Here is a 16,290-nt window from a genome sequence, read left to right as displayed (position 1 = left end):
GTTACCTAAACTGGCAGACCAGAATAGAATTTTCAAAGGATGTTGACTCCTTTGAAAACCCTTTTACTTGGTGAAAACACTACAAATCAGTAATTAACAGCATGACAACTAATTAACAGATGACAGCATTGCCATTTAGCAACAGTGTATACCAAGATATTTCCTTATTACCTTGGCCAATACCAAAAAGAACTTTCAGTTCTATCAAAGACCCCAAGACTCAAATCCTGCAGTTATTTACACTGATTGGAATTTTTACATTTAAACTAGATCACGTGCATGCACTCCAGGTTTGACCTTTGAACATATTTTACATGGTCAAATTGCATATATTGGGTTTGAGATCCAACTGTTGCAAAGAAGCGGCAAAACTACTGACCACACACTTCACTCAGAAGCTGAACTATACCAAGCACAAAAACCAGATACTTCTTGTAATTGAAGAGAGAAAGTAGTATGCAAAATTTTCTCTGGCAAAGCTGGGATTGTCAGAAGTGAAAAATCCATAGTAACACGGTTTTTCTTTGGAGGGTGAGAGTTCTCTTCTTCTTCTCCGTTGGGGCGCAAAGCATGAGCAGAGTGCCTTCTGAGCAGCTTCTCTCTCTGCCACACGAAGGCATGTCAGAGCCAAGGGGAAACAGTTAACACCTTGTGACTTGCACAACCAGAGCTAAGCAAATGAAACGTGATCAGTATTGACACAAACTCTAGAAAGACAGAATTAGAAATACCTCATAGCTACTGCAGCCAGAGCTCCTAATTTGTAACAGCTTTAAAGTGAAACGGTTTAGAAAAGTCAAACTAAGATAAAGAAATCACCCAGAGAAAGCACAACAACTGCTTTTTTCAACATTTTAAAAATGCTAAGTATATTCAGCATAGAAAGGGATGGGCTCCACAAATTCAAAGAAGCTGTTCTAACTGGAATTCAATCCTCCCAGGCAAAATTCAATACAGTTAATCTAGTGCCTTTCTCTAGTAAAGAAAACAACAACTGCTTGCTTTTGTCTCTACATTGAAAATCTGTTTCCATTTTTTGTGAAACAGCTCAGTAAATGCAACGCGAAAGGAGTTCTCGGGATAATTATTTTGCAAAAGGTTTATATAAAATACTGCTTTGAAGTCATTCTAGAAAGCCCATTCACAATAGAGATCAGAGCAGTTAACTTCTATGGGACTTAGGACAAAATTTTAGAAATGCATTTTTAGGGTTTAACTTGCTTGTTTTTTATTTTTTTTTTACCTTGTCAAGGGAATTGCTCTTGTCACTGTGTCTTTCTGGGAGACTGTTTCCTGAGTCTGTGCTTATAAGAGAGCCTCTTGAGTCAGCATTCCTCACACTATTAATATTTGGAGTTGATGTAGTGTATGGGGAAGCTAAAAAAAAAAAAAAAAACCACAACCCTAAACAACTTAAAAATCTCAAACAATACATACAAGTCACTCCATAGTTCAGTCACACTTTTAAAATCACCATATATTTTTGAAGAAGACAAATAATTAATTGCACTTAGTTATTTTTACCGACGACAAACTTATTCTAGAATTCCACCAAAGTAAATATGCAACCACAGACTTATGTACAACTATGCAGATACATGCATAAAAAATTTATTTAGCAATACATATACACTTCTATGAAGAAGTGTATCTAATTTAAAAAAAAAAAAAAACTTTATCATTTTTTATATCTTAACCATCACCTGCAACAGGGAAAAAAAGCTGCCCTGCTCCAGAACATAGTTTTAGTTTCATACAGAAGAGCAAACCCCAAAAGACCCCAAAAGACAGATTTCAAGTACAAACTGAAAAAAAAAAAGTTCCTCTCTTTTTAAGTGCTTACCAATGCCAGAGATAACACCAAACAGATCTTTAGGAAGATTGTTATCCAATGTGTTTCCTGATTTTTGTGGTGTTACTAATTGACTTGCAGTTGGCAAAATCTGTGCATCATCCTTTGTGCTCTGTTAGGAAGAGAGGAAAATGTAATTATTTTCCTATATTATGGACTTAGTGAATATGACACATCTTCTAGAGAAATATGTGTTAAGTATTTCTTCTTTAAATTCTAATTTCTCTTAAATATGCTCAAAGGAATGGAGATGTTCACATATTTGCACAAGCTTGGGATCCCCTAAAACTTAAGCTACTTCAGGAAACATTGAAGAAATGAGTATTCAATAAAATTTTAAACACTATAAAACAGATATTTCAAAAAGACTCACATTACTTTCATTTCAAACACCCAAATATTTATCTTGTTGGAAGAGTTTGGGAGATTTTTTTTCTTAATATTAAAGGGAACACAACAAGATAAGGACAAAAGTAAAATATGTGAATAATTAAATCTTAGATTCAATAACTATGTACAACCATATCAATATATACCCTTCACAAATTACATTTTAATTAATTCTCCTATAGCCCTCTTGTACTACAGCTATTTCAAAATCACACTCCTTTAAGGCTAAGTTCTCATATTTCTAGAAAATTAACAATCTTTTTGTGGTCCATTTGTTTCAGAATTGGACTGCGTTGAAGAATTGCAGAATTCTCAAGTTTATGAAGCTCCTTCTTTGCATGGAGTATGCAGTGTTTCCCATACATGTTACCAATAAATTATGATAAAAACAATTCAGAATACTCAACAGAAATTGTCACTCACATTGCTGGAAGGGTTAACAGGAAACGGAGACACATCTTTGACATTGATCCGCTGAACATTTTCTATGAGCAGACCAAAGAGTGGCAAATACATGGTGGCTATTCTTGCCTGATGGCCCTAAATAGAGTTTAACAGTTCATTAAAAATTACATTTTTAATTTTTAATCATCAATAGTTTTAATCTATTCTCTTCTAAATGACAAAAAAATAATGGAGAGCACTTAATAAATATTTGCCAAGTCAGAGGTCACATTCATAAATTCATAAATGGCAAAAGCAGTGATAATCACTGTATTTCATTCTAATTTACAGAAGATCAGCAAATTGCATTTCCTGTCTGAATATAATGCAGAAAAACTTCAAAATTAATGTCATTTCAGCTAAAACTAACCAAGTAAATTAATATTATGTTAGCTTGATGAATTAATGATACCTTTCATTACAGTTTTTTTGGCTTCTCCACAGCACCACCAATGTCAGCAAGAGTCAGAAAATTAAAAATCACTCAAAATTTACCATCATGACTTGTAGTTTTCTTATGCCCATGTGACAAATAATAGATGATAGAAGGGCAGCTGCCAAATACTAAGAGGTAATATTTAATGAAATGAAAAGCTTAAAACATGCTCGAAAAAAATCTGATTACTTTAAGCACACCAGTTAGAGTGCACTGTGCTAAAATGCAAACCCACATATAATTATATTAAAAGGAGCTTTGTAATTTCATTCAGTCAAAAGATGGAATTTGCAGATTGGTCTTGATACAGTTTTATCACAGTCTGAGAAGAAATAATTTGGCTGAAAATTAACAAGGGTTTCTTCTATGAAAGATAAACTTTTCTGTACGTGTGCACACCTAATCTTTATGATTTTGTACTACTAGCACAGCAATAGACTTACCCTGGTAGCATATCTATCATCAAAGGAATGCTTTATCATCAAATTCTTGAGCACACTAATGGCAATCTGCCGCACATCTCTGAACTCCTGTAAGGCATTGCCCACCTCCCTCAGAAGCAATCCAACCAGGAAGTGATTTTTACAGAATTCATCAGTTAATGAATAGTCCAGCTGAAGGTCTGGAAGTAAAATACAAATTTCATGTAAGGAATGATTTTATTTAAATCAATTTATCAATCAGCTTAAGGCTGAAGGAGAGCCCAGCACATCAAACACAGCAGTCAAACTACTCCCTCTCCAAATAACTTTTCATGTAATAAAAGAATCCAGTGCACTTATGTATTGAATTTTTGACATCTTAGGAGAAACTTCAGCTTGAAGGGCTCTAATAAACTGAATTTATTAGAATGGACATGTTTACAACATTAGCTGAGGTGTCCTAGAGTTTCTCATGTTAACTGCTGTTGCTCAATACAGTAATCAAAAACCAGATGCTAATCTCAAAGCACTTTCATTCTCCAAAGAAGTCTCTCAGTAAGGGAATCCCTTAAGTCAGAAAGAAGTATATCTGAGACAGCACAGCCATTACACAGACATTCTACAGGCGTTCTTGTAACTCACTTAAGAGCCAGCCACACCACCTGAGATATCTTCTGCTCAACAAAGCAAAACAGAGCCAAAAACACTTCTGATAAAGGTCTTCTTTCCTGGCTGAACTCCCAGTTCCCATGGAGCATTTTATACTCTTCTTAATTATGCAATCAGAAACACTGTCTTCTCTGATTTTGTTATTTTTAAGGGTCCCTAAGCCAGCAGCTCATAGTCTCTTTTCTATGAAAATATTTATACAGCATTATTATCCAAGACACTCCCGAAGGCTGAAAAAGCCAGAGACAGAAAGAAATTCTGAGCAGCTGTTTACCTCGTGGTCTCAGATCTTGCTTTATCTTGCTCTACCTTGATGAAAGTGTTAATTAGTGATACTCAACTTTACTAATTAGCAGAGTGTACTGAGTGAATATTTCAGGATAAAAAAAACCTATTCTACAAAAATATGTTAGGCAGGTTTAGGCATTCCTTGTAAAAGCACCTTCCTTGTCTCTGTTTCTGCTGTAGTTCAGTGCCTGGAAGAAATTAATGTGTCTTCACAGTCACAGAAGCAATAGCTAACATATGACTTGTTTTGGCACAAGACTAGATGTACCAGGAACCCAGCTGGGCTACACAGGATTTTCATGACTGAGCTCCTACACACAACAAGAAAAGAAAAAAAGAACCACAAAGTAGAAGCGAGAACAAGCTACAAAAGAGGAATTTAGAAGTATTCAGGGAGAGTGGCAGGAAAGCCAAAGCTTAGCTACAGTTGAAAATGGTAATGAACATCAATAACAATAAGAAGAGCTTTTACCACTACTTTAGCATTAAACCCCTGAATAAGGAAAACATGGGATATTTGTTTAATGGGGACTGTGATTTAGACAGCGGGCTTGGATAAGACTGAAGTAAGGCTGAAGCACTCCATAACTTTGTTACTTCACCTTCACTGACATGATTCCATGCCTTAATTATCCAGAGACTAACTTCAAATGAGACAATTAGTGGATAAGGATCAGCTCAGGGATGCCCTGAGAGACCTCCAGTCACGCAAATCCACACCACCAGATGAGACACTGAGAGAGTTAACTGGTACCACTAGAAGATTGCTCACTACCACCTTTGTTAAACCATGGTGAAGTCATTTCTCAGCAAGTAAAGAGTGTGACTTGGAATGGCCAAAATAAATTTATCCAGAATACATAATGTTTTAAGACTGGTCTGTTTTAAGGGGAGAATAGCAGATGTCAACATGGTCATTGTATCCAAGCTGGGACCTTTCAGTCTAGGTGAAGAGACATCCAAATGTGAAATACAACTACATGATCACTGGGCTCAAAAATTGGAGGACAATGGTTTGTACTCTACTTGGAGACAGCTGCAAAAGGAGCTTTCCAATGAATATATTATTTAATTCTATTTCATCAACAACCTGAAAGGCGAGATCCTCATAAAGTTTGTGGATAGGTACAGGCCATTTGCCCAAAGGGCAGAGCTGCATTTCAGAAGAATCTAGATTCTACAGAAACGGCAATTCCATAAGGAATAATGCAAAATTCTGCACCTGGGATGGACAAACTTCCTGCAATGGCACCAGCTGTGGAAGGACTAGCACTTGTAGAGAAAGGAAGGCCTGACATGATCAAAGGAGAAAACTGGGCTATGGACCTACTCAAGTCCCTTAAAACCTGAATGAATACGTGCAAAAAAGTTTACCATTGCTTTCTTTGGAAAGATTACTCTGCTACCTAAGCACCTCCTTTAACTTTCAGTGAAAAAATTTAAATAATAGACTTCTATTTAACAATTTCAAGCTTTCCATTATCTCACAGACCTGAAGTTACAAAGTGTACACATCTAATAATAAAAAGCTGACATACAAAAAATATGCCATATACTATTCAGAAGAATTTACCTTGGTATCTCTGAACTCTGCCTTTTCCAAATGGCATTGGTAGATTCAAAGGTATATAGTGCTCATGATTACAGACTACACGAAGAAATTCAAATTTGAATTCAAAAAGAGCCTGCAAAAAGAAAGTGTAAATTAAACAACTGATGCAGTGATTTGAATAGCATATTAAAAATAAATTTTTAACGCAAAAGGATGATTCATTTCAGCCTTACACCATGTTGGATAAAGACCAGTCAAAGTTCCACATGCCAGCACAAAATAAATCCAGAATAACTGTTACCTAACAACTGGTTCTATTTACTATTTCCATTGTCCAAAGTTTACAATCCTATTATGCATTGATGTAAGAAAAGTTTGGACACACTGCAGAGATTCTTTGGGCATCTGATACATGCTTTCCTCACTACAGTAAGTGTAGCTTAAGATATTCAATATCAACTCTTTCAACTTCAGATTTCTTGCACTCATGCTTAAAATTTCTTTGTAGTGTTGCATCCCACACGCCCCTACTTCTGTGATTCACACACTCTAGGCCAAAATTCCACCTGAAGGTGGGAAACAAAATAGGAAATAGTGGTTTGATGGAAAAAAATGCTCTAGGCACAGAGCAGGGACTTCTAATGTAACCAGGACGTTAATGCAGGACTTTATCCCCATGCATCAAGAAGAGACAACACTTAAAAATAGCTTGTTTAAAAACACTGAGTACCTTTGGATCTCCTGGGGCAAAGCAGCTGATGTAGTTATTGATTTGCTTGAAAACAAAGCCTCTATCCATGAAAGTGAAACATCTCTGGGGAGAACAAGTAAAACACAGAATTGATTTACTACTGCTTCTGCATTCAGTAATTATATTTCTGTATTTAATAAGTTTATTTTCCAAACACATTATTGACATTTCTGTTTGAATATAAAAAAAATAAAGCAAACTAAATATATGTGTACATATATGAATACTAAATTTTCCCTTAAGTGTGCTGATCTTAAATCACAAATAAAAAGCAGTTTGAAAAGAACTCTGTCTTGACAGAAATGAAAATGTAATGCTACTAGAATTTTTATCTATTATTTCAGTTCCCATCCTTTTTTCTCCCTAGTAGATATTATTGGCTGAAAAATGAAAGGTACTGAAAGTCTTTCCACAAAAAATGCATGCAAATAAAGCACTACTGAAAATGTTTGCAGGATTTGAAAGCAATCCAAATGATATTTTTAAAGGAGAAAAAAAGAAAAATCAAAATACATTTTGAATAAAATATAAATTCATTTCTCAAATTACCAAATTTCTGAATGGATGTCATCTTCATTACAGAAGATGAAAATTATACTTACATGCATTTTAACATGGACAAAACTATATTTAAAAGGCTTCATGCATATTCAGCTTTATATGAGTTGGCTTTAAATTCCATAAAATCCATACAGAAGTGATATTATTGAAAGTCCAAATCTATTGTGTACCTACTTTAATAAAGGCAGCCAGGCTATGGTTTGCATTTTTTGAGGCCTCTGGATTGTCTCTGTACTTCTGAGTGATGTGTGGCATTAGCATATTAACAACCGTTTCCACTGCGTGATGAAAGGAGGCAGAAAATCTCTGGTTTCTCAACAGCTAGAAATTAATTCAGATGCAATATTAAATATAGTTCATAACAACAGAATATATTAAAAAAATTACTTTAGCTAACATACAGATAACCTGACAGGGAGAGAGGAAAAAGTTTTTGAACTTCCTTATTTTCTAGACTGAAGGGGGAGAAGGATCATTTGTTTAAAAGAAAATACTGTAACATGCACTAGCTTCTCTTACTGAAATTCCAGCAAGGCAGTCTTTGATGACATAAACCACATCTATAAAACCTTCTAAGTATAAAGCATTAATATTTTTATATACTTCAATAAACAACACAAGCTTAAGAACAAGAGAGAATCTTTTAATTTTACCCATCTTCCTCTCCAAAGCAGACACCAGCTGGTTCACATATACTAACTACATTATCAGATAGTTTTTTCTGTCTTGAAAAAAAAACACTTCTTGCTGTTCTGCAACTATCTTAGTAATAACTACTTTGGCACCGAGGAAATTGTCATCCATGCTTCTTTATCTCTCTAACTCCTCAGTAACTTCAAAATCTCAGCTCTTCAGGTATGAGAATCTTACTCTCTGTGTTTTTAAGTTTTCATAATCAGAATTCTATTATCTTACTTTTTGGTAGTTTGCCAATTAGCTTAAAAGATTTCCTCTTCACTCATTACTTCTTTCTTTCCACTCACCACCTATATTATCTTCATCAATGAATAATGAAAAATACTCTGAAAAATACTGGACAGTAAGTGCTCTTCAGCTTTCTGGCACTGCTGTCTCTTATTTCTCTGCATTTTACAACCTTTACTAAAGATTCTGTCCTTTGTCTGAAGAGACTTAATGACATGTGGTGTGAGGCTGATGACATGGACAAAAATTGTTTCAATTGTACAGTCATTATGTCTTTTCTTTTTAAAAACTGTAATCAAAACATCCATGTAGTCTAAGTACTTTCATTTAAATAGTTTTTTGAACTACATTACATGGAACAAGTCACTGTCAAGGCCCCACATAAATCAATGATTTGATAATCTGCTGCCTTTGTGTTTGAACAACCACAAAACAGTGGTGCAAAACCTCCAGCTCTAGTTTTAAAAAATTAAAAAATAGACATTTTGGCTGAAAAAGATCCCTTTATAAATACAAACAGTACATATGCCTGAAAAAACAAATAAGAACTAAAGATTGTGTTGGTGAGTTCAGTCTTTGTTGGACAGTAATTAAACGTAGAGAAATAATCTTGCTGCACATAGAAATGCATCTTTTTATCAGATATAAGCAGGAAACATCTGAGTGCATGTTGCATTTATTACATTATATAGTAAGGCAGAAAACATCTAGCTGAATAATTGATATTTAAGGGTTTGTGACTCAAGAAGCAATATTCAGGGCTGAGAATACTTGCAAACTGTATCAAGTCTTGCACCTCTTTCTTCCATATTGCAGAGAGGGTGACAGTGAGGTTAGTCAAACTGGGACTCTACTGATCATACCACAGAGTATTAAGTGTAGAACTATAAAGCTTTTATCCTGATCATTGTACAATTATTTTTTCCCTCATGTACTTTAGACTCCCAGTTATATTCTAAATGCAGGGTGAAAATAGTGACAATATCACAACCTGATATGTTACTCAGCTGAGACTATGTTGTATACTTGAAACTTTCAAGACTTGTCTCAATCCAAAAGTAAATAAACTAAAAAGTTGTCACCAATGCAAAAAACCACTGCTTACAGGCTAAGCTTGCAGAAAAATGCATTTCTAAAGTTTTAGCATTCTCCTTCCAGCATAGGAAATCAGACAAAATAAAATATTGATGCTTCTTACTACATACAGAAGACTCTAAATTTCATGACTCACTGTTCTCAGGTTCATTTAATATTCCTGCTACAGTACTGTTCAGGAAAAAGCCCACTTTCTTTTTTTTGGATAGTGCTTACATCAAAGTCCACAGACTTATTTACTGCTCCCAACTTCTTTGTACCACAAGAATTACAAATTCCAAACAGACAGTCTGATGATTTACAGAGACTGCTCTACTATATGGATTTTAAGGGTTTATTCTTTTATATCAATGTTGAATCCAGCCCTGTTTTTTCTGTCTAATATTTCAACTGATTTCTCCTGCTGCTTCTTTCTCTCCCTTTCTGAAACATGTGATTGGAAAAAGAAAAGACCATATAGATCTTCCTTCAAAAATTTTTTGCAAAAGTTGACATACCTTCACTTTAGAGTTTTCTATCAAATGTTGAGCCATTGACTTTATCAGAACTTCAAAGAAAAACCATGAATACTGCAAAGAAAAGACAATATTCAGTAAGATTGTCACATGCATTCAACAGCTATTTCAATACACTTAGTTCCTGTTCTTCAGTTATGACTAGATAAGAACATACAAGAAAAAAGAACAGTTCAACACATACCTTAAGCAGCTTGTTGCTTGTAAGAAAGTCAGCAGATGGCTTTAAAATTGTTGTCATTGACTTTGTCAACTCTTCATGTACTGTCTTATATTCAGAAGCAACATAGGGTTCTGCTTTATATGCATACTTGGGGAGGAAAAACAGAATTAAATATGAAATTATGGCATAATATGAAAGAGCTGAAATTAAACAAATGCAACTGAATTTAAATATATTCTTTCTTAATATAAAAAAGGGGAAATTAAAAAGGGAAATATTCCATTTAGTTTTACCTACCTTCACATAAGATCTCAAGTAGCTATCCAAGCCTTCTTCATGACATTGGGCAACAATATGGATAATAACCCTAAACAGAAGTCAGAAAACAAGTAAACTTATAAAGAAAGCTGTGATTGCAACAGCAAAAATGCTACTCAGAGATTTATGTGATAACCCAGTCATCATGTCAACTCTATGAACCTCTTAAAATTCTTTACCTTGTCACATTGACTGCAACTTCCTCTTGAGTTGCTCTGGTGAGAACTCTGAACAACTGGTTTAGAACAGTTGGCAGGAAAGCTATCATCACATGGCCTTCCATAGCATGAAGGCTCTAAAAGAGAGTAGTAATACTGTCACTCCTGTGAATCAACAGCATTTAAATCACAAATTCTGAAACCATAAAATTTATTGCAAGTCTTTTTCCAAAAAAGTAAGATGCTTGCACCATTTGGTGTTTAATATAAAAAATATGGCATTGAAAGCAATTGAGGATATTTTCCAATACAAATATTTAGTAAATGTTGTCTACAGGGAAGTAAATTAGGGATAAAAGTTAGGTGTCATTAGCAGCATTTTAGAAGTACTTATTTGTACTTTTCCACTGAAATGCACTCTAGGTAATGATTCAGTCAGAAGTTTGTTCATGTGCCCAACAGCACACTGAGACTGACATTGGTATATTTTGGTATTTCATCCACCAATGCAGACATTTAGCAAACAGAAGTTCCACAAAAACAAGCAATTTTGTTACCTGTGCTAAGTGCAATACTAATTATACTAGTTACAGCTAACAAGAAACTAGCAACTATGTATAAACCCAGGATGAACTAAAATCCTTAACTATTTATTGGAAATTGGAGACAGTGAATTATCAATTCTTCCTGATTTGCCTTTGCATTCCATCACATGCAAAAAATCCTACAGACATAACCACCCTAACAGAAAAGGCAGTGTATGAAATTAGTCCTAAGGAGTATTATGCCAGAAAATTCCCTGGAATTAAAGGGACTTTGACAAAAAGAATGTATTTGCTGAACATGCATGAAGACAACAGATGTTAAAGATTTCCATTTAGTGTTAGGTGTTAAGCAGCTGCCTTGTCTCTGACTGTTTGCCTGCACATCCATGCTATTCAGGAGACAAAATGGTCTTTCTTCCTAAGTGATCTGTGTCAGAAAAAATTGAAGTGGAAACCATGCACTCTACTGATCTAATAATGAAAGAGAACTGAAGACATGACAATGATGACCTTCTAAGCAAAATTTTAGAAAAATCAAGAATTGTGATTCCTCACGATTTCCATGCACAGTTAAATTTGATTATTTTGACAAACTAAGCCATTAGTGTTTCAAATTACCACTCATCAGGCTGACCAATACTGTCTCATTATTTCTTTGTGGTTTCCTCTTACATTGCAATTGTAAATTTATTTAAGGCATAAAGTATCTTTCTGGGTTTTTTCCACAGCATGTTCCATTAACACGAGTCATAGTCACAGTACTAATTCTCACACTGAAAAATGAGACCTATAAAATGACTGAAGCTCCAAGGCTTTGCAAAAGCATAAATTAATTATATAATCTGTTTTTCACTGCTGTTTCATACCTTAAGATACTTTACAAGATCAGTTCCTAGTGCACGAGCTCCAGACTCTGTTTTCTGACAGTACTGAAAAAAATTATGCAAGTGCTGGTCCTGTCAAAGACAAAAAGAGCAGCAAATTAAACAATATCTAACATTACTATAGTCCATTAAAAATATTTATATTTAGAAAGACGTATCTTTGTCCACAGATTCAATTTTCAAAAATAATAGTTACGTGCACTTTTCTGAAGACTTACTCTTATTTTTTTAATGAAATTTTGAGTGTTTTTTGAATATCTATTACAAAATGCTACTTATATTTGCTTCCTACTGACATGTAGAAAATAGCATACTTAATTATCCCAACCAATCATAATATGTTTTCTATGAAACAGGACTCATTGTTTTTCAGACGTGCCAACAAACTGCTTTTAGACAACTATGACCTCTCATCTAACTGGAAAATTCAGACTGGAATGGATGACAGGAGACAAAAGGCTCATGTTTTGAATAGCTTCCATTAAAGATACTCTGTTTTTCACATCTGATGTAAAAGAAAGAGACCATGAGAAAAGCCCAAGAGACAAAAAAGAGATAAGCATACTGAGTTTAAGAGTCTTCCCATGTATCTATGCATACTATGAACACACATAATTCCTGAAAGGTTCTCTAATTAAATTTGTTTTATAACTCACCTGTGTATACACAGTTGACACCAGATGAGTGGATATTTTTAACAGTTGTTTGCCTCCATCTACCCATTTAATTTCAGGACCAGAATGCTGCACACACACGAAGGAGAAAAGCAAAATAATGTAGTATTAAAGTAAATATTAAAGTAAAACAGTTAACAGTGCCATGAACAACACTTCTTTCAAAAAGAAAAAATAGGTTGAAGAAATGCAAGGTGCAATGAATAAAGTTATAAATAAAGCAAAATTATGTAGGCAATATTTCCAAAAGCATTTATGAAGCTTAAAATGTTTTTTACAAGTCCCACAGTATTTTCCTTGGTGGCTAACAAAATTGATTCTCTGCAAGTCACAGATTTTGTGTTGCCCCTACAACTCCACAAAGAAACTGCTGACTAGAGAGAAATATTTACTAGTTTTCTTAGAAAAATAAACAGAAGAATTTCCATAGATACTCACAAGGTTTAAAATTTAACATATATCACTGATACATAGCAGCCAGTCCTTCCTTCTCATCCCATTTCCAAAGAACTGAGAATGGGGATGCTGACCCTGACAGCTAGTTAGGGAGAGATTTTATTGCTAAATCTACAACTAGTCATGTTGGTCCTAACCTTCTACCCATGGGCATGAGCAGAGACAAACACCAGAGGCATAAAGAATACACCTACAACGTGAGAAGATGAAAGATGTGAAGGAGATGATGGTTGGAAAGCTTACAGCAGAGTTTAAAAAAGACCAGGTGGTAGAACAGGAGGAGAGCAGCACCTCTTGGTGTTGATTTTAAGTCTCTTCCTCCAAAATTAGTCAATTTTGTCTCTGCATTTCAATCTCTTTGTCAAATTCCCTATCACATTTTTGTTTTGTATTCTCCTTGTTATGATTTTTATTACTACAATTATGCAAGCTTTCTGCTTTGAAAAATACAACCATAAATTTTACTTGTGAAGTATAGAGATCACAAAAATCAAGATGTGAGAATAAGACTTGTTCAGGAATAAAGGACTTACTGAAAGGAGACAGCATGAAATGCTAAAAAAAATTTAGTAAAGGACTTCAGATTATTTGCATACCTTAATAAACTCAAAATAATTTAAAATATTTAAAATCATTGTAACTTCTAGTTAATTATTACCATAGAAAATGAAAATTAAGCATTTTTTAATTATATGAGATAAATAACAACAGAAGTATGTAACAGCTTAACGTTCTGACTTTCACAAGAATTTGACTGAACCTGCCCTAATACTTTTTTTTGTGTCCCATGTCTCTTTGGGTTTGTCTAAGTCAGACAAGCATTCAATTTCAACTATAAAAGAAAATAAATTCTGCTAGAAAATTACTTAAATCTTATTAGCAGATTGGGAAATTACAACCAAACCTTCTCTCCACAACATTTGAGTTCTTTTTTAAGATTAGAGTCATTTTCTATAACTTACCTTTCCAATACCCACTTCTTGGTAACTAAGATAGCCTGATGGAAGATTTGCTGACACTGGGATTTGCTGCTCATTGGTGACCACTCTTCCATCTTTTATCAAAGGAAGCCATGAATACCCAACTAAAGAATATGAAAGGCAAGTAATTTTAAATATTATGAAATTTCACATACACCCTTACAACAAAAGTCTTACCAATAATTCTGACATGCAACTCATAAAACAGAAAATGTTACTGCAAAGGCCAAATGATTTGAACTCAAACAACTACAAAACATTGAAAGCACTAAGTAATTGTGCTTTTTTTTTGAAAAACACTGCACATTTGATGGACATTCTAAACCAAAATTTGAAACATTTATATTAGAAGAAATATTTTAATAAATTTTTCAGTCAGTACTACTAGAAAGCACTATTTGGATAGCAAAAATTAAGGGTTATCAGATAATCATACTTCAAAAAAATTTCCTAGTAGTTACTGAAAGTAAAGCATTAGTGCACAAACCTTGTGTTTCAACAACATCTTTCTTCTTTGTACTCCCTTTGCTTGAATTATCACAGCTGACATGGTAGAAGGTGAACAACAAATGGTGCTTTTCATGTAACTGAGTGGGCAACTCTATTTTAATCTGAAAGGCAAAGAAATCTCTCTAGAAGTTTTCAGCTAGAGCACTGACATGTGTTACTGGTTCTACATTTAAAAAGTTATTCCAGGTTGTATGGTATTTTAAGCTAGACCACAAATCAAACACACAAAACTTAAAGAAAGTCCTTAGAAAGGTGACCTGATTTAATGGAGAACTTTGCAATCTTTTAGTATTTTCTTGTGTTTTGAAACTTACATAGTATCTAACCTGGTAAAAGGCTCCTCAGAAAGGCAGCTTACCTCATCATAAAACTCTGGATTTTGATGGTGATGCAGAACAGCAGCAAATGCACTTCTAGTAAAGACTGGTCCACCAGGCCTACCATAGATACACTAAGAATAGACAAAAGGAAAAAAAGAACAAGAAGACCATGTGATCCTTTTTTTACTCTTAGAATGAGTTTAGAATGCATCACCCAGAACTTGAAGTATTTTAACTTGTGTTTAATTTGGTTTCTTTACATGATGCATAGTCTGCCTGCTGTGCAGTAGAGCTAAAACTGTGATTTCACTTCAGGATGTCTCTACATTTCTCTACATCTGTTCTTCCAGGCACCTTTTATACACTGTGAGAGCTCATAAAATGCAACTTGGCTCTGCAGTTGATATAAATCTTTAATGTTTTACCTTAATGGGGAGCAGGTATAAGCTATCCTTGTTTGAAACAAGTTTATTCCTGGAATTTTAGTAAAAAAATATTAAAGGCATGAAATGCTCTGAGGACTCTTTAGAAATCTCTTTTATCAGGAACAATCAAGCCATCCAGAAGTTACTTTCATGCCACATCACAGACTAGATCAGTTAACCCAGTACTAGTGTTACTTAGCTAACTGCTCACTATTTTACTTCTATCAGCCACAAAAATGAAAAGTCCAACCTTCAAAGGCAAAGAATCCTCTTCATCAGAATCCTTGAACTCAACACATACTGCAATATTTCTAGCCTAAAGCAGCAGTCAAAAACATAAACCCAAACAGTTAATCATAAGGTTCATCACAGAAATAAAACAATCTTAACTAAGCCTGATAAAGAAGGTGGTACAGATTTCCTCTACTCACCTTTGCAAAAGACTTTTGACTGTCATATTTTAAGTGCTTTGGGTAAACATAAAGATGATTGTTGTAGATGGTAAAAGGCTGAGTGCATTTTGGTATACAGGGAACAAACTCCTCTATTTCAAATGCTGTGAGTGTCTTGGTAGTGTTTTCAAACTGCTTCATGGGAATGTATGATGAGTTAACATAATCTGAAAATACATTAAAAAAACACATAAAGAATTGAAGAGGAAGAAGCCTGAATGTCCATTTAACAGTGTTTGTTAATACTTACTTGGAAAATCTGGTGACACATTGTCAATTGTAACATCCAGATTTCCTAAAATAACAGGAAGTTTGGCCATCTTTTCAGGTCTGTAGGAAGGAAAAAAAAAAAAAAAAAGCTGTCAAAGTTAGGCTAAATGCAAATCAGATGCCAGCAAAAAAAGATAATAGGAAACAGAGGCAAAAGTAATATCCTGAAATAGGAGTATGAGAGGAAAGGTGGTTTGAGGGTGCATGACTGAGCTGGTCTTGCTTTTTGCCTAGAT

The 16,290-nt window shown here is 34.4% G+C and overlaps 1 protein-coding gene across 4 annotated transcripts in view; it reads right to left on the bottom strand.

Moving 5' to 3' along the window:
- Positions 1–16,290, bottom strand: part of DOCK9 (dedicator of cytokinesis 9) — a 111,175-nt gene that overhangs the window by 28,733 nt on the left and 66,152 nt on the right. For 3 of the 4 annotated variants that reach the window (XM_079306734.1, XM_079306732.1, XM_079306733.1), the window contains exons 16-34: positions 16,035–16,114; positions 15,764–15,951; positions 15,583–15,648; positions 14,946–15,038; positions 14,565–14,688; positions 14,060–14,181; positions 12,624–12,710; positions 11,950–12,039; positions 10,560–10,675; positions 10,360–10,429; positions 10,084–10,209; positions 9,882–9,953; positions 7,540–7,686; positions 6,784–6,867; positions 6,075–6,186; positions 3,566–3,744; positions 2,666–2,782; positions 1,844–1,964; positions 1,244–1,377 (exon numbers count right to left, since the gene is read on the bottom strand). In XM_079306734.1, the coding sequence (XP_079162860.1) occupies positions 1,244–1,377; positions 1,844–1,964; positions 2,666–2,782; positions 3,566–3,744; positions 6,075–6,186; positions 6,784–6,867; positions 7,540–7,686; positions 9,882–9,953; positions 10,084–10,209; positions 10,360–10,429; positions 10,560–10,675; positions 11,950–12,039; positions 12,624–12,710; positions 14,060–14,181; positions 14,565–14,688; positions 14,946–15,038; positions 15,583–15,648; positions 15,764–15,951; positions 16,035–16,114 (2,128 nt within the window). Of the gene's footprint in view, positions 1–429; positions 604–1,243; positions 1,378–1,843; positions 1,965–2,665; positions 2,783–3,565; positions 3,745–6,074; positions 6,187–6,783; positions 6,868–7,539; positions 7,687–9,881; positions 9,954–10,083; positions 10,210–10,359; positions 10,430–10,559; positions 10,676–11,949; positions 12,040–12,623; positions 12,711–14,059; positions 14,182–14,564; positions 14,689–14,945; positions 15,039–15,582; positions 15,649–15,763; positions 15,952–16,034; positions 16,115–16,290 lie in introns of all 4 variants that reach the window. The other variant, XM_079306735.1, reaches the window with a different exon arrangement.

Source organism: Erithacus rubecula, assembly GCF_903797595.1.
Source record: "Erithacus rubecula genome assembly, chromosome: 1".
NCBI lineage: Eukaryota > Metazoa > Chordata > Aves > Passeriformes > Muscicapidae > Erithacus > Erithacus rubecula.
The sequence above is the reverse complement of the archived record's forward strand: the minus strand, read 5'-3'. Positions and strand labels throughout refer to the sequence as shown.